The sequence below is a fragment of the Agelaius phoeniceus genome, chromosome 3 (genome assembly GCF_051311805.1).
Source record: "Agelaius phoeniceus isolate bAgePho1 chromosome 3, bAgePho1.hap1, whole genome shotgun sequence".
Lineage (NCBI taxonomy): Eukaryota > Metazoa > Chordata > Aves > Passeriformes > Icteridae > Agelaius > Agelaius phoeniceus.
The window spans coordinates 80288425-80307751 of NC_135267.1; the positions used below are offsets into that span (position 1 = coordinate 80288425).

Sequence of the window (19327 nt, forward strand, 5' to 3'; positions counted from 1 at the left end):
CCTGAAGAACAAAAAAGACTAAATTCTTGCTCTCAAGACTCCACTCCCACCCTGTAAGCAATTAACACTGAATTAAAATGGGAAATTGGCTGGGCTCAGCTCCCACCTCTGCTGCTTGCTTCTTCATCTCCTCCAGACCAGCACCTCCCCTGCTCCTTCCCTGGGTGGGGCATCCTCCAGCATCCCAGCACCAAGGGGGATGAAGCAGGCAGAACTAATCCTCCATAATCACCTTACAAACATCAGCAGCTCTCTTCTAGGAAATCTGGGGCTGAAGAACCAAAACATGCAACTTCGTAAGACAGTGGGACCAGGTAAGAAAGAATCTTAAAAGGCAGCAGGAACTTTGAAAAAAGCTGACCACAAGAACAGCACTTACAGAAAAGTGTTTATTGAGGGTGTTGTTGCCTGAGAATTGTTACCATTTCATCAGCAAAAGTGGTGGCAAAAGAAACATATCATTATCATTATCCTGTCCCAAAATTTGGTCCATACGTCAGCACTGGTTTCTCAGTTGGTTGCTCAGCTCCTGAAGTTCAGCAATCATGTTGTCCATAGCTGTCACCTCATCAGCTATCTCACTGTGAACTTCATTACTTGTTACATCTATGAAAAGTTGCTGCACAAGAAAAAGAAATACTTGTAAGCACTTTATAAATAAATACCTTTAAAAAATATATACAGTTTCTCTCCTTCAGGAGAGAGACAAAATACAGGAAGCTCATGATCTCTAGACTGCTTTTCATAATTTTGGAAACGATGATGGTATCTCTCTCAAAGAAAAGGCCATTTTGTGGCTAATAAACAGAAGTTATACACACATACAGACACATATCCTGCATATAGACCTGAAATCTGAGCCACACACCTGGTATTGTGCCAAAAGGGTTCAAATCCTCCTGTGGACGTGGGGTTTCTGCTCTGACCTGACTGCCTACGCTGACTCCTCATTCCATTGAAAGTAAAGGACTTTTTCATGAAACTTAAATTAGAAGAGCATCTCACATTTTGTCACTGAAGTTTATAAGCCCACCTACTGACAAATTGGTTGTGAATTTTAATGACCATTTTCCCCAGTTTCATATTCTTCATTTTCTCCAAAACTTCAAATAAATATTTTTTCACATTTGATGTGAAGACATGCATGGGTGGAGGCATTCACCTGTGTGAAACTAGTTATACCAGAGAAAACAAAACACTACAGAGTAATAAAAATTTTTCTTTAAGATTTTAAGACATTATTAGAAACAAAAAAAAAAGCAGCTAACTCATGAGCAATCATAATCTTCATCTATTTAATATTGAGGCTATGTGAGGTATTGCTACACAGAAATATGGGGAAGGGGGAACACCCAAACATATTTCTTCTCTTCATTATGTAAAGGGAGAGTGATTCACACTTCATTTGACACAATCACAAAGCCTACATTTAGAGACAAAAACAAAAGTTGCTCTGGAGTACATCTGTACATCAGAATATCATCAAAACATAACGGGACAATACAGATATGTATATAAACAAAAATGTACTTAAAAGGCTTGAACCAAGGTATTCACTGTGCCTCAAAACAATGTTGTCACTGAAATAAGGAACATCTTACACAACAATAGGAACATATTAATGCTACAAGTACAGAAACTTTGATTTTCAGCCCAAAAACTTCACACTGGGAGTGTGATAGAAAAATGTGGCTATTTCTGGTAAGATAGGTAAATAAATCAGAATGATATAATTATTTTCTCTTTTTAAATTTTTTTTCTACACAATTAAGAGAAATCTATTCAGCTAGAGACAGCCTGGGGATGTTTCAAGCACCATCATTCTTTGGGCTTTGTGCCCCATGTCTCCCCAAAACAGTGCCCACCTTTCAGGCATTTACAAATGATGTCAGATCCAAAGGGTTCATTGGGACAAGAACCAGAAGAGTGCCCACTGTGCTATTTGCCACAGCATGTGACTGCCTAGCAGGCCCTGTGCAGAAAAGAGCCCAGAAGCAGCACATCTGCTGCCTTTGACAGATTGTGGGTGCTTCATGAGTCTGACACACACAGGAGCTCAAACATCAAGAGATGGAGATCCTGGAAGCAGTGACATTGTTTCACCTGTTCTCCTTATTTGTTCCAATTGCATATCCTGACTACAAAATTTTGGAATTTTATCTTTTATCAGTTATTTTCACTGTTCTTTTATTCCTCCTGAAATATTAACTAGTGAGTATGTTCTTAGCCCATTTTTAAAGTGCTTTATTCAGCTGAATTTAAAAATTAAAAAAAAAATTCTCACACTAATAATGACTCCCAGGGCAGTAAAATGAGATGCAGTCAAGCTTGGACAGACATAAACAGTGCTAAGCTGTTTGTGCATAGGATCTGATAGAAGATGACTGAGTTTTTAAATTACAACATACTTTGAACATTCAATATTACTTCAAATTCAAAGTAGGATGGCATCTTGGATGGGATGCAAAACCAGTGAGTTCACATAAAATGCTTCATTTCTAATATGACAGTTTTCTCAGAAGTAACAGAAAATCATTAGCTGCCAATAATATAGAGGTTCATTTGATTAGTGCCTTTGGAACTTGAAATAGAGTTTACTAGAGTCATATATTATTAATCTTTCAGATAAGACATGATCTTTCATAATATAAACCACCTGGACTTGCATTCATATAATATATGTCATTTAGTGCTTTCTCTACAGTAATACTCAGTCTATGCACCTCTTTTAAAGAAAACACAATCATATTTTGTGAGTAAGAGCAAAAATATGTTGTCTCTTTTTTCAACACATTTAAAAGTCTTACCTATACCTGTACCTAAAAGCTGAGTTACAGATCCAGCTTGTGTTTGCTTACGCAACTTTCCTAGGCTTTTATCCTTAATTTTAAAGAACTTAAAAGAAAATGAGCCAAGTTTAGCACAATGATGACAAATCAACACTTTGTAGCACAAGCACACATTATAAAACTTCAGCTCTGTGATTCACAGTTACTAACTTCACAGGCAGGAGGAATCCCTAAGACAAGATGTGTATTTTAACAGAAAATGTATGATTCAAATATGATGACTTTTTCAAGTAATTGACATCTGAATTGGTAGAGTATCCACAAAAACCAGATTAAAAATTAGTTCTGTCTTTTAATAAATAGCTCTTTTTAAAACACCCCAAGTGATGCAAAGGAATACATCTTGATACATCTGGGTCCTTTCTGCAGGTTTAGATCCATTTTTTCTGAGACTGCCCAGTTTATGCCATGACTACTTACATTAAAAACAGGTCTTTGAAATGACTGATTGCTTTCAAAATTCAAATCTGTACAATTCAGTTTGTCCAACATTTTAAATCAAGTTCTACCTTACTCTAAAATGTCAGTGCTGTCTCTTAGACTAGTATTGCAACAAAGCCTAGCAGGAAGAAGGGAAATAAAAGTTTACTTAAAACTGGAAACCTCAACAGCATGGAAATGAACATCACCTGATGATGCACTGCAACAGGCAGGTATTATTTGATCTATAATTGATTCAAAACAGAGAAATTCTGGCAACAGAACAAAGATTTCTAGCTTTCAAACAAAAATTCCTACCTTTCAAACATTCCTACCTTTGCCTTGGATGACAAGCCACGTAAGTTGAGCCGAGCTGAAGAAAGTATCTGTAAAGCTTCCTGATGATTAGATTTGTTCTTGCTGCATTTTATAGCCACTAGAATCCAAACACAGAAAGACCCCAAAATGAAAAAGCATTACCACTCTAGCAATAATCTTTAAAAAAAACCATTTAATTAAAGATCTTGACACCCTCCACAGACATTTTTAAATGCCATATTCCCCCCCCCAAAAAAACAAAAAGTAAAAAAAAAGCCAAGTAATTTTGAGACGATAACTCTAAACACAACAGGTATCTGTATCCTTCTTAAACCTAAGTACCACAGAACAGGGAATAATCTTAGTAAGTTTCATTCATTTCCTGACTAGCATACTCAATCAAACAATTTATCTGATGATCTGAGGACTGAGATGAACTGTAGATGCATTTTCACTTGCTTTATGAAGTTGCTAGATCATGGAATTAATTGATTCCATATTTACCAGTCATATGTTTACTGACTCACCCTACACAATTTCTGCCTCATTCCAAGTATATTTTGTATGCAGTATCAGGATGATAATCTCTGTTACAGCACTCCTAGTAGTAGGAATAAATACAATAGGTAGAGTATTATTTTGCTACTAAGCTTAATAAATATTTGTTACAATCTTCATGAAAAATAAAAGGGAGAACATACCATGTGCAATCTCTATGGCTCCTTTCACCACTTCCTTGAAAGAAGAAACATCTTTCTCCCAATCACTTGATTGAATTTCACATTTATGTGCCTTAGTGAGATACTGAAGTGACTGCAAGGAGGAAAAAAAATTATTAGAATGTCAGAAAATTAACTAGGAAAGTAAATAGTTTTAAGTATCTACAAAATTAGTGGTGAATCCAGAAAATGAATCTATCTTTACTATACTTGATTTCCTGTGAGTTGGAGTAGTGTCCTCCTCTGCAGCAGTAAGCACCAGCTGTAACACAGATGTGCTTCACCAGTACTGCAGCTCAAGTATGAGAAGCATATAAAGTAACATCTGTCTAATTTTTATCTTTTAAAAATCTGTCTAGACTGATGGATGTGACCCATGTTTGCCAAGTCATCATAATTAAATGCACATGAAAAACAGAAAAATACTTGCATTCACACTTCAAACAGCAAATTCATATCTAAAAAATGTTAAGTGAATACATCAAAGCTTTCTTCCTGTATATGTAATCTTGGGAAATATGCATTTATAGATGTAGCTATTAGTTGCCAGACTGCTCTGGTTCTCAGTGTGAACAGGATAAAAAAATGTAAACAATATGGAAGGAGGATCTCATTAAGGGGAGTAAAATAATTTTAGCAGAAGAAATTGATTTTGGCTTTTGAATTTTGTTTTCTTTCTACAGCATCAAAAACATGAAACAAATACATGCCAGAAGTTACATGGCTTAGTCCAGTGACAACTCTCCAGTAACCTTTTTAAAGAGATTTTAATTTTAATATAAAATAATAAATTTTTTTATTTTAATAAAATAGAATAAAAATTTTAATTTTAATATAAAAGAATAAAAAAGTTTCAGTGTGGGACATATACATGAGCACAGTAAAGACTTCTGATTGTGAGGGTTGTCACTCCAGAAGCTTCCACCTTCTCTCACAATGGCACAGATGACTGAACTGCTCATGCTGCTGTAAATGGCAATAAAGGGATAGTAAGTCAAATCAGAGTGAATTACTTTTCTTTTCATAATAACCTAGGTTATAACTGGTAGTAGTTCTGGCAAGCAGAGGCAAGAATTTCCAAGAGAAGGAACAACAGTTTTTGCAGCAGTCTTATTTCAGTCTACATGTGTCTGAGTCAGAGCAGCAAATTCGGAGGGGGGGAATGTTGCTGACAGATGTCAAGGAGGGGAAAGAATTCAAAGTCTTGTGGACTGTTTATTTGCACTTCTGGAACCTGGATTTATCCTGAAAGGAAACAGTTATGAGCTGGGGAAAGTTCAAGGAACAGAAGGGATTCATAGCCTGGGATGGATCAGCAGCAAACTTGAAGGCTGGAAAGATTCCTCAGTGGGAAAGGTGTGGACTGGACTGCATCCAGTGTAGGGAAGAAAGAAGTACTGAATGAGGTGGCAGTTCAGATACACTGAAGTGTGAGAGTAAATATATGCTAAGCTAAAGAAAAAAACCCCAAAACAGAACCACAAACCCAACACTTCAGTAATTTTACACTCCTAACTTGCAAACCTTGACTGACTTTGATTCAATTTACAAAGCGCTGCTGTGAATTTTAACTGTAGACCCTAGTGATTAATGTGGCATCAGATGTATCAGCAGAACAGAAAAGTAAAAACCCCCAGCAACCAAGACACTCTTTGAAAATAGCCACACATACAAGATTGTTCTTTCAAATTCAATGTTAGGAACAAAACTGGTTAAAGATAATTAAACCTGCACTAAATAAGGTGCAGAATGGGAAGGTATAAAGGTCAAACCCTATATTTGTAAGGAGGTGCATGACACATTTAAAGATTTGTTCCCATCTTTTTTTGTCCTTTGATGCCACAGTATAGTAAATAATGCCCTTTTAGAATTCATTGACCTTTTCCCTAATAAATGCGGGTGGCAAACCGAACTATATATGTAGAATTTTTCTACAGATATGGTTATAGTCACTTAATATCTGACTGACCCATGATGCTGCTTGTGGCAGTAAAGCCAATAAATACGGGTTTTATCATTTTTACTTCATAACATGATATCAGAAATCAGTGATTATTTGCTGCATTGCAAATTAATTTTTACACTGTAAATTAATACATGCTGTGGCCTTAGGCAGTTTTTTATGATCTGGATCTGTGGTACTGTCATACCAGGATATTTGCATACACATGTAAGTATTTATAAACATCATTCCATCTCACAAGCAAGCTACACTGTGTGTTCCACAACCAGCCTGATTAGGAAACATAGTTAAAGTACAGTCTATACTCTACAAATTGAAACCATGTTTTTAACTGGGTTAGTTAAAAATACCATGATGTAACCAGATTCTGAAATGATTACATTCATAGTATAGACAGGGCCTCTGCTGCTTTGCATGTCTGAGTAAGAATTTGAGGATATATTACAGGATATTGCAGTATCTGTATTTCTGCATTCTAAATAGGCCAAATCCCTCGTACTCTTCGTCTGTAAAGAAAAACAGAGAAGACAAAAGGGAGAAATTGCAGGTATAATAGACACCAACAATGACTAAACAAGGCTCTTCACAGGGCAGAGCACAAAGAGACAATGAGCAAGGCACAAATGATTATAAATTTAAGACCACAGGAATACAATTCATAGGCCTAACCATCTTCTCTGCTTGATATTAAGCAATCCTCCAGAGAGGCATTTTTCGCCCAGGCCAAAGGCGTAGTACCCCCATTGGTGAACATATACTGAATGCTGACGTTGTGTATTTTCAACTTCAGTGAAGATCTGATGACCCTAATTATTTTTGAACTGTGCAAGGCTATTTGAACTTTTTGAAATTTAATATCAAATGCAAAGCATGCTCCAGCATACAACAAAGTAAACACTTCTAGCAGCGCAGAGTGGTTATTCTGGAAACGCAATGAACTTAATTCCTTGGGAAGTGATAAGGACAAGAAATGGAAGCTAACATAGCAAAATCAGTGATGGGTAAAGAGAAACCAATGGTTCAACAGACTAAGGATTAAGTATTATTATTTAAGTCCATTTTAAGCTAATTAAGGACAAAAAATTTCTACTCTGGGTACTCTGTGGCGTAGATTATTTTACGTGCATTTTCCCTTAGTGATTACAAAGAACACAGATGGCTTATACTGCTACTGGATCATGCCTTTACGATCCTTTTTTTTTTTTTCAGAAGCTGTAATAGCCTATCTTCTGAATCAAATATTTCAATTTAAAAAAAGCCAAAACTCATACCACTTTTATAGATGTTAGACTGTTGCCAAGAAAAGTTTCAGAATACTAATTCAGGACCATACACATATGCTGTGAAGGATGTGATAGGATGTTTTGAAATGAAACACTGGTAAAAAAGAGATTTTTTTTTTCAAGTCCAAGAAAACGGATGTAAAACATCTTGCTCCTTGTAAAAATGCGTGCTGTAGGAAGAAAAGACAATGTGCCTATAAAACACTAAAGCAAAATAGGTCTGGAACAAGAGCATGTTCTACTATAGCACTATAGTTCTTACCTTTTCAATATCTTCACTACTATCATTCTCTCCATTTCCATAAAGCTGGGCATAAAGTCTCCAGATTGCCCCATCATTTGTCACTCGTGAAGTGACTCTGCCCAAGAGCTCTTGCAGTTTCCCCTTCAATCCACTTGATACCTCTCCAGCACGATCTGCCAGACCATTCACTACTGCTCTGACCAGAATAGCCAGCACCTTAAAAAAGCAGCAGGAGAGAGTTGTTATTTCAACTCAAATCAACATCAGTATATATAATGTTATCTGTAATGTTTGGTCTCTATTAATGATTGTGCCATATGGCAAGTACAGAATTTACTAAGAAATACATGGACTAATTCAACTGATTTAAACCTCATCTATAAGATTCTACGTTGGTGTGGGTGAAGAGGTCAAAAATATAAGACAGAAATTTGGGTAAAGGAAACTGAGACAGAAAATATCTTATAGGTATTTTCACCTTCTAATACAGTTATAAAAAGATCAGTAAATAGGCTGAGCGAAATTAATTCGGGTAATGGAAGACACTTTTTTTACAGGACCTCTATTTAACAACCTGCAGAAAGTGAAAGATGTACAGTGGATAAGATGGAAACTGGAAGGCAATGGAATACCACCTTGGGAATCTGTTTTTAATGCATTCCTGGTGATTTACTAGACAAATCAGTTCCATCAAACTCTTCTACAAACACTCATTAGTGGCCATACTTTTTGAATCACTGGCTTGAGAATGTGGGATCTGACCTGCAGAAATGCTGAGCACATGCAGCTGCTGGTGGGAGATTGATTTTGCATGTAAAAAATGCAACATCATTCCAGTCTTTTTGTCCCAAACTGGACACAGAAAACTAGAAAACAGAGTCACTTTGCCTCAGTTTCTCCTCAGCAAAATAGGAAACAGCAAATGTAAATCAAAGCAGTAGATTATATGATGAATTAGAAGAGAATAAACCCCAGAAAAGCTGTGGTTTATCAAGTGAGTAGTACCCATCCTGTGCAGTGCAGGAGACACAGCGACTGGGGAAGAAATAAGGATGAAAACAGAATGGAAGTTTCATCAGGCTTGCATTCAAGCTAGGCCAGTAAAAGCTGCACAAACACCTTCATGCTGGTACTTCCTGACTTGTGAGCCTGTAATTTGGCAACTTTATTGCTTCAACATTTTGTGTTAGTGTCACATCCATGCGACACTAACAACATGAAATCTCACACAGCAGTATTAATATCAAGACAGTAATAAAACCAACTTCAAAGATGACCTGTGAATAGCTGCAAACCTTACCAAAACACCTCACAAATCAAGATGCAGTTCACTGGAAGAAAGTAATGCAAAAATGATGACAGTATCAAAGTATATGATACTCAGAATAAAAACACACCCAGTTTAGCACCTGTGATATGTCATTTTCCTAAAATAACTTTTCTTCTGTAGAATGACTCCATTACAATGCATCCCAAAAAATAACGAGTTTTATCAGATACAGAAGATTCTCGTCAGAACAACCCAAATCAATCAAAATGGCTGATAACTATATTAAATAAACATCTACCTGGTATCTTTTCAGAACCAGGTTGGCATCAATGTAACAATTGAATGGCATCACAATAACAACTGAACATGAGTTAAACAGCTCCCCTCCTGTGCCCCCAAAACCACAACAGTCACTCATATTCCTTATAAAATGATATGACAAACTGGCAGTTCCTTCAAGATCTCTTAAAATTCACTTAAGATAACAGAAAATACAATGAACTATTAATAGTCCAATTTATATTCATAATTTGGAATATAAGGCACCAAATCCCACCATTAACCAGGTCCTCTATAATGAGTTGCTAGAAAAACATCAGCAAGTGCTGATATTTCCATTACTAAAGCACTGTAATAAAAAAACATCGATGCAAGAAAACACTAAACTATGTTCTCTTTTGACAAGGAACCAGAACTGGTCCTGAGGATTCACACACAGAGATATGAATTCTCAATCAATTTCTCAGTTTAACAAAACTGTTAATCAAAGTCCAAATGTTAGTTCATGTGAATATCATATATAATCATCAAAAGTTTTAAAGCTTTTTTAAAAAAAGTTTTATTTTGTTTGTACATTAAAAAAAAAAAGAGTTTCCTTAATCAGTAGGATGTAGCAACTGTAAAATTAGCCCTATTCTCATAGAGTCTTGATTTTACTTACACATCTATCACAATAATCCATTTCCTTTTTTTGTAATCCATCACGTAAGCTTTGGCACTACAGCAGTTAAAATGAAACTAGTGTCAAGACCCAGATTAAAAGGTCCATTAAACAGAAATAAATCATTAATGCTTGGTTGTCCACACTTGTTAAATAAAGTTATTTCAAACTGCAAGTGAATTGTACTAATCATCCAGATCTGTATTAGCAGTGTAGCAGAGTTTTGCAATTTAGGTTGCCAAAAAAGTTAAAATTTGTATCTTTGAGAGATTTTAAACTGCCATACACACTAAACTGCTACAGCAATGCTCTGTTGGCCCAAGATCCCAAAACATGCAGTAGAGGATTTTTTTGGTTGGTTGGTTTTCTTCATGCCTCTTTTAATGAACTGGGCTCCATATGACCAGAGAGTTCACGTTTAGTATGACATCACACCATCTGCATGCCTCCTTCTCCTTTGCTTTGTGAATAATGTGTTTACTACAAACTGAACAAAAGATACTGTGAGACAAAACCTTAGAAATAAACCAAGTAATTTATAAATGCAGTGATTTTCATCAGTTACTCTCATTTCACAATTGTTCTCCAAACAACTCCTTTCATATAAAAATTCTCTTGGTCAAACCATTTTCAGATGCTTCACTAATACTAATCAAACTTGACAGTGCCCAAGAAAGATGAGAACCCTCAGATAACAGATCCAAAATGACAAATTTGCAGTCTGTGATCTCTCCCTATTCCATTCCAAACTAAGGATTTGATAATAAAGACAATTGTTATTAGTGAGCTACTGAAATGAAGTAGAGCTCCAGAAATTATTAATTCCTACCCTCGCTTTTCAAGATCCCCTTGGAACATGCTCTTGTGGCCTTTAGCTAGAAATGGTTTGGCAACATGAACTGCTGAAATGAGGATGGTACTTGATGGAAAGGGTACCAGAAAAACTGTGCTAGAATCTCAATAGCACAGAATAGCAAAGTGGAATCCTTTGTCCATACTTCTGTATTCATAATCTTTGACAGCATATAATGAAGATATGGTTTCTGAAATACTGTATTGAAACAGTTTTTCCAACCACAAAATAACTCTGTCATTCCGAAGACTGCAACACTCCAAGTAAAAAAGGTTGATTGCCTCCATAAGCACATGTGATGGAAATTAGTATAATCAGGAATTGCAGAAACCTTCCAGGTACATTTACTAGCTCATATCAATAACTCAGAGACCAAATTGATGATTACAATAGGTAAGGCTTTCTCCTTGTGTACTTTATAGTGACTGATTTACTAATGGAAAATATAGATAATTCAGTTAGCCTTTCTGTTTTATTACATAACATATATATTGAAGGTTTTTCAGGTATATTTCTCAGCTTTGTGAACATGAAAAGATACATGGAAATGTGAAGAATTTTAAGAACCTGTAAGGAGGGAAGGTAAGAAAGTGTGCTTTTAACATTTATACACAATGCTAGCAAACTGAGACTTTTGAAACTGTCATTTGCTGCAATCTTTTATTGCATTGTTGCTCACTTACAAAGAGCCCTTTACCTCTTCATTGTCCAATTCTATCTATAGAATCTGTGCATACATATCTTCAAGCTCCATGATATCATGATCTCAGAACCTCTGCCACAAGGATGGCATTGTTAAATAACTAGAACAGCACAGAAGAAAAATTTCCCAAATCCATGTGCTGCACTCAGAAGACTGGCACAAAGGACAACAATGGCCTAACAGAAATCATCAACAGGAATATGAACGCTTTACTATTATTAGAAGAAATCAGTGATATAAAAATATGACTTCATGCTATTCTGAAATAAAATTAAAGTCTTATGTAGCTACAGAAATCAAGGGCATTTCAAATTGTATATTCAATTGCACACTCGTAATCTATACATTCAGTCTCACAAGGGGTACTCTGCAGCAATGATTATGCTAAAAGCAGTTGGTTTTCACAAAGAACGAATCCATGACTCAACTTGTTTCTTCCAGTCCTGTGCATATTTATTTTTTTAAGAATTCCTACCTTGTTTCTCACCATTATGCCATGTAGCTTAGTAGTCTATCAATTAAAATCTATGATGACTACAAATAGTAAATATAACTTGAGAGAAGATCATACTATGTTGAATGGAAACAATGGTGTATATTTTCATTTACTCACGTTCATTATTTCAGATTGTCAAAATACAATTGCACAAGATGGTTATAGATCATCCCTATTCCAAACAGTCCAGTTGGAAAAAAGGAGAGGCTCACCAATTAATGGTGAACTTTGTAAACAATTTCAGCAGAAGCTTTTATTTTTATCTGCTTTTTTGTTTTGCTACAGAAATACTCTCCTCTTGTAAGATAATTGTTTCAAGCCTGAAATTCTCTAATCAGGCCCTGAGGTTTTTCTTGGCAACTAGTAAAATCCTCCTAATTTAGGCAACTGTATTAGAAGTTACAATGAAACCCATAAAACATTTCACATATGAGAAGCCAAAGTTAATTTTAAGATGCAAAAATAATTTAGGAAAGATACCATATATACTTCTTTAAAAGTTATAAAAGTTGTATGAGAACAAGATTAAAAAAGTTATGCAACAAAAATAGAAATTTAATACAAGCAGTATCTTCAAATCCTTTAATAAAATATATTGCATAAAATTTGACAAATAACAGTAATAGGCATCTGTATAATCTCAAAATATCTCAAATGGGCAAAGAGATGTAGGAACCTCTACTCCTAGTCAGCTGTCAGTCTGTTTTAAATAATACAGTAGACCACCCCTAAAAATGCTATTTTAAGTAGTAATTGAGAAAAAAATTAGTTGAAAAAAGCCAACCATCTACAAGATGCTCCATGACAGGCCCCACCAGTACAATGGTACTACTCTAGCTGCCAAACACACTAATCTTTACCACATATAACACAGTTTTCCATTGACACTCTTTGGTGCTAATGTTTAATGTTTAGCTATACCAAACCTGAAAGATTTTATTAATACAGAATGTTATCCTGGGCATGACTGGCTTTACTAGTAATAAGCATTGTACTCATCTACAATTTGTTATTAAAAAGTAACGTGAAAAAAGTATTTAACAGCCCTGTACCCCATGACCAAACGAAATGTTTCCACAATTTTAACCAATTCTATCTGCTCTCTCTTCTCATCACTGGACTCAAATTCCCAGGAAAGCTACTTTTTCTCTTTTTATGGGACAAGAAACAAAACATTCTTTGGATCCATGAGCAGGAGCAGCTGGTTCCTCTTACCCTGGTACTACATATCTCACTAAGAGCCCATAAGCTCTTCAACCAGATCTGCTAATTTTGCAAAGGCTCTTGAAGGTGTTTTATTATTCTCCTCGAGAGATTCTTTGGCTTGCCTTTCAGCTTCACCTTGCTATTTTCACTGAGTGTGCAAAACCCTGCTAGGTTCAGGACTTGGTTTCAGGCAAGGCAGCATCCCAGCTGAAGCTGTTAAGGTTGGTTTTCTGGATTTTGTCCAGAGCATACGTTTACAAACACAAAATTTAACTGAACTGAACTACAGTGAAAGATGAGCAAAATACCTCTTTTATTTTTCTTTGTTCTGGTTATTAAGAATCAATATTATGACTGTAATGCATTCAGTTCACTTTCAAAAGCTCATTTGTGGAATTTTCCAATACATGGGAAAAGCTTCCCTTTCTTTCAACTAAATAATTGATATTATTTCTGACACCGAGATATGCAGGAACAATATGGAAAGAAGGGATTATGCACTGCATTTTATATAAAAATAGGTCTTGAAACTGCAAGGCTCACACATGTGCTTTCACAAAGTTGGTGCAATCTGGATGCAAAGGTTTTCAGTTTTGTCCAGTTTAATTTGAAATATTTATTCTTAGAGTCCAACTCTCCAAAACTTAAATCACTTGCCTACATAACTTCATTGGCACGTGCACTATCATTACTGAGAGCACAGCTATCAGCAGCTATCATCAATCTCTCTGTCTCTGAACAAAAATTAGTGAACATATAGGATGACTAAATATGAAAATTTCCCCACCTGTGTATCCTTGTACTTTTCTTTTAAGTCCATGAGCCGGTGATAAGCTTTAATTGCTTCTGAAAATTCTCCAATGTCTGTACTGGTGAGAAGGTAGTTCTCCCATATTTGCCAGTGCTCATAGTTGCACTTGAGAGCTTCTTGGAGGGTTCGAAATGCTTTGATCCTAATCAAAAATAAAAGAATAATATAAATTATTACAGAAGATTTCTACACTAAAATCAGTTGGCACAGCTATCTGTGTCTAACTAAAAAACTGCTCATTTAAAAAATCCCATTTAGAACACAATGCCATGCAAAAGCTATTGCTTGTAATTCACAATACTGATAATTCCTTAATCTCTGTTGCAAACTATTTTATATTAGTTCATACACAACAGTACACTCTGTAATTCGAACTAGGTAACGTCTCTTAGCTCTTGTATTTTTTAATTTTTTTTACAAAAATGTATCATAATTTTGCCATCTATGTCAATATTTTCCTTTCCAAATTTTTAACTGGAACCATGAGAAAACAATCTTATTCATGCTGCAGTTTTAACACACATTAAAAAATTAAAAATCACTGAGTTCATGATAGATGCAAATGGTATTGACTTATTTAATCACATTTATTTTAAACATTTGCCCATGGTAAACATGCATATCCATTGCACAGAAGCCCATCATTTTGAAACATTTTTATCCTTAGGTCAGCTGAAAGATTTACTTACACCTTCTGATCCCTGATGCTGTGCTGCTCAGTACAAATGTGTCAGAATGGCCCCAAACACTACTAGGGTCCTTCTCCAATCTAACCCATCTCATACTGACAGGAGAAAGTGTTATGGAATAAAGCTGGACAGCACAATACCTATAAAATCATCATCAACTTACAAAGCATCTTTAGTTTTTCATATGCATCCGCTGCAGTCAACTCTTGACCATTTCCTTAGGAGAGCAGTAATGCCACCCTCAGATAACAACATGCCATCTGAAGCATGTGTTGGTGAGGTTTGCAAGTTTACTGTTTAAAGCCTTAAACATACTACAAAAAGTTGCAATAAATTTGAAACTTTAAAATAACCCTGCTAGAGAACTGGAATGATACATTTCTTTCTAAGAGACTGAAGTTTGACAGTCACACTCTCAGTTTCACAGTCATGATACGTAAAAAACCACAAAGGAATGCGTTCCTTTAAATTAAGACTTGAAATGGAGCTTTCCTAAGCTTCTTTGGTAAGGCATAACAACATATCTCTTTTTAATAAATACCATATAAAGATGGCCTGTTATCAAAATATGCAGTTCACTTGCTCTATATTGCTTGACTAAATTGTTGAAAGTGTTTTCTCTAAGGACAGACAGCCCAAAGAAACTGTTGGTTGAGTTTCAAAAAGAGGGTCCAAGAGAGTGTAAACACAAGCCAAGACAATGTAATATCTAAGTAGTTGATCAGGCCATTCATTAGAAGTTTGAAATAGCTTGGTCAGGGAAAAATGTAAATAACTGCAAATCTAATGCCGTGATATTAAGAGTTATCAAATATACACAAAGAGAGTGGACTGATAGAGCAAAATTATTTAAGGAGAACAGGTCATTTGGCATAGTTAGAGCAGAACAGTCCACATGCAGGATCTTCCCATATCCACTCCCCTTTTCTCTCTCTTCTCATATATTGATAGATGTGATGCTGATGAATAAATGTGCAGAGTTGAGTTTTCTCCTGTTAACAATCTCACTAAGGGATTTCAGACCCTGATTTTACTAGATTAAATTAGAAAATAACACAGTCCTGTTCCTTCGGTGGATTTTGCTACAATGGAAGTTGGGATCTGCCACAGCTCTCTGATATATTGTTTCTGCAACTGCTCTCCACCATCTGTAGGGTTAGTCTGTATCATCTCCCCTACCTTCCTGAAAATTAATAAGCTATCAGGAAGGCAGATGCCAGTAAGATGGAAATGTAGTCAAGATACTGAAGGGATGGGATGGAAATAGTATTCCACAAATCATCATGCTTGCTACGTAATAAAATCCTCTAGATTCTCAAAACAAATCCCCTGTGTATTTAACCAATCACATAATGATGGAGTATCCTTAACCAGTTAAGTAAATTCATACCCAGACAGGAAACAGTAGGCAGTACAAATGCATTATCTGGTCTTGGAAATCAGCAATTTTTCATACAAAGGACAGAGGGCCAGTCCCAGTTTATTCTGAGAAATGTGAGACCTAGATTTCAAAGACCTCCTGGCACACAGAGTAGTTTTTCTGGTAAACCAAAGCATGGAGTCTGTTTTCATCACAATTAATTTTTCTGGAGGAAATTCAGAATACACAAAACTTGTGGAGTCTTAAAAAGCAAACAACCCCAAAAATCAACAAGACCCCTGTCCTTTGGGTGTTAGCAAGTTGCTTGCATACACTTTTCAAAAAAATGTACTTATGTTATATTTGCTTGTTCTGTGAGACTCTGCCAAGCCTTGGCCAAATTCACAATTACTTCAGGCCCTATGAGTGGGCCTGAATTAAAAGCCTGTTTGGAGTAAAGCCGGATTTGTTTTGAGGGAGTGAAAGAAAGCTATTAACTTAAATATCTTAGTTTTGTTTTTCTTCTTTTTAAATCCTCACTCCAGTTTGGTTTTTTTTCTTCTGGCAGGCTTGAAAAATAAGAATTTATGTATCCCCATACAAATTATTTAAGTGTACTACTACAGATATTCTCCGTTTTGAGAGTTAAAATAGCTCACACACAGTCTTGACCTGTAAGTGACTACACAAATAATCAAAGAAGTTTCTATTCCACAGCAAGTACAGGCCACACTCAGCTATCAACATGTAATATTCAAAAGTTACTGTACATTGAGTCCTATCTCACATGATTCTGTGGGAAAAAAGCTCAGTAACATGCCCCCATTTATTAATTTCGCTACTATATCAAATAGGTTACAAGTTTTGTATGTGCTTAGCATATTCGATCACAAGAATAGATTAAGAATAATAAAATTAAACCAGTAAGCTGAAATTAATCACTCAGTAGTTTCTTAGCCTTGCAGATAAACAGACAGGAAATTATTTTGATTAAAAATACTTTTATGAAACAAGCATAAGTCAGTACACTGAGCATCTAACATTTTGAATTGTGTGAAAAAGAAGGAGCAAGTACCACATTAATTACACATACTCAAGGCACTGCTGAAGGCAAAAGGAACTACTGAAAAGTTAAAACAAGCTCTTGCTTTCTATTACTTTTTAGCCTTGTGTAGTTATTCTAACACTTCATTTTCTCCTCCCTCCTGCTCCCATTGACATATCTTTCTCCTAAGTCCACATTACTTCTCACTTTTCCTATGTATATTTATAAATTTACACTTTAATGCAAGCTTACTATTCTTTCTCTCTTTTGTTACTTTGCCTCCTGACTACGTAACCAAGTTGATGTCAGATTTCAAGTAAGGTTTTTAAAAATAAGTTATCTTATTCTTTTGTTTCATTCTTTGGTAACAAGTTATAATGTGAAAATTCTTAAATAACAAATTCTTCCATGTAAACTTTTATTACATTGCATTGAAATAAAAAATACAAAATAAGAGTGGCAGTCCACTTAGGTCAAAGCTTCTTGTATGAATCATTAGTTTTGAGGGAGAAGAATAAGCCAGCTAGCATGTGTGCAGAATACCATCTTCTTTTGTATATAAAAACCAAACTATCTGGATTTCCCTTAAATCTACTGATGAAAATATCCTATGAAACAACATAGGTCTGAAGATATTGTTTGCTTGAAATGGGCCTATCTCCTTAACTTCATGCTCCAAGTCGTTTTTATTATTCATCTTTATTATGAATATTTTGCACTGGTTGTACTTCCTATATCATAAATACCTCTAACAAGAAAAAAGTGTAGAGAGAGGCTGCTACTTGTATAAAAGTTACAAAATTATTTCCTCTAAAATAAAATAGTTACCAGTGATCCAGCTTGAGAGAGAGAACTGAAGGGCTAAGAATTGCAAAATATGAGTTAAGCACCTTATAATAATAAAAAAACTCCATGTCAAAAAAAGGAAACTACAGTTATTTGTTTTGAAAGCAGTATCTTCTAATTCTTTTTGAAGTACTTACTTCTGTTTTAATCTGATATAAGCAGTTGATAAATTGTTCCAGGCCTCAGCATTCTGGAATGATAAAAGGAGAAGTACCAAAAAATTTATTCACTTACATTGTGCTTACTTTGTAAAAATACATAAGTGAAACTACTGCCAAACATCATTGATTTTGCTAATCACACATATCGACACATACCTTCTACATGGCAGTTAAAATACTGCATTGAAGTATAAATTACTATATTAAAATTGAAATACATAAATATTTGACTACATCAGCAATTATCAGGTATATAAATATCAATTAACTGCCTTGGGGTTGCAATACACTAAGTCAGCTCTTGCCTTCAGTCTCAGCTGTAAACAGGCATGCTCTTCTGGAATCTAGCTGGGATGGCTGGAAAGGTCAGTGCTCCCAGCAGCTCCTCACTTCTCACTAGCTGGAAGCTACTTCAACTGCACCACTCTCTGCTACTGGACAGAAGTGATCTGATGCCCCCTAACACAGCTCAGGTAAAACCAGCAGAGATGAGCAGAGATGATTCCTACCCTTTGCCTGACACTGCTGTAAATGTGAAACCCCATCATGAATTCAGTAAAGCAACAACTAGAAATTATTTGAAGAATAGACTCTGAGCACTGCAATGAAATGTACTCTGTACTGAAGGCTATCCTGAGGCTTAAGGGGCATTTTACTCACTCTGGGAAACCTTTCTGAGACTTAATTCATGAAAATGGTCACTACATTGCTATAGCTGCAGACGTATAAAGACCGGTTTTGCCTCCAACTGAGAGCCAGTGCAGCACCTTTTACTCATAAAAACCCCACCACTTAACCTACTGAGAAGTCAGCTGGCTCAGTCATATGAATACAATTAAATACAGGCCCTAGAGATAAGTGAACCCAGTTTTAATATCTACTTGGAAGTAAATTTACTGCACTGAACAACAACAAAAAAACAATATATAAAGTAAGAATTCCATTGATGTCTGTATGTACATTTTTTCCCCTAAAGAAGTTGTTGCATTTTATAATAAAGAAAAAAGAATACTCTGTCACCTCTCATTGCTTTCTTATTCTTATCTCCAAGAGAAAAGTTTCTATTGAGTAGATGGCATTAATTCTAAGCAAGCAACAAGCTGACAGTCAGGCCTTCTGGCAAAAGTATTGTCAGTGTATTTCTCAGGTAA

At 35.6% G+C, this 19327-nt stretch overlaps 1 protein-coding gene across 1 annotated transcript in view; it reads right to left on the reverse strand.

The window, feature by feature from the left end:
• Positions 1–375: 375 nt before the first annotated feature.
• Positions 376–19327, reverse strand: part of TTC27 (tetratricopeptide repeat domain 27) — a 112558-nt gene continuing 93606 nt past the window's right edge. Inside the window, exons 15-20 of the mRNA XM_054629777.2 lie at positions 18153–18205; positions 14052–14217; positions 7815–8012; positions 4289–4400; positions 3605–3705; positions 376–619 (exon numbers count right to left, since the gene is read on the reverse strand). Of these exons, the coding sequence (XP_054485752.2) occupies positions 497–619; positions 3605–3705; positions 4289–4400; positions 7815–8012; positions 14052–14217; positions 18153–18205 (753 nt within the window). The 3' untranslated portion in view covers positions 376–496. The remainder of the gene's footprint in view (positions 620–3604; positions 3706–4288; positions 4401–7814; positions 8013–14051; positions 14218–18152; positions 18206–19327) is intronic.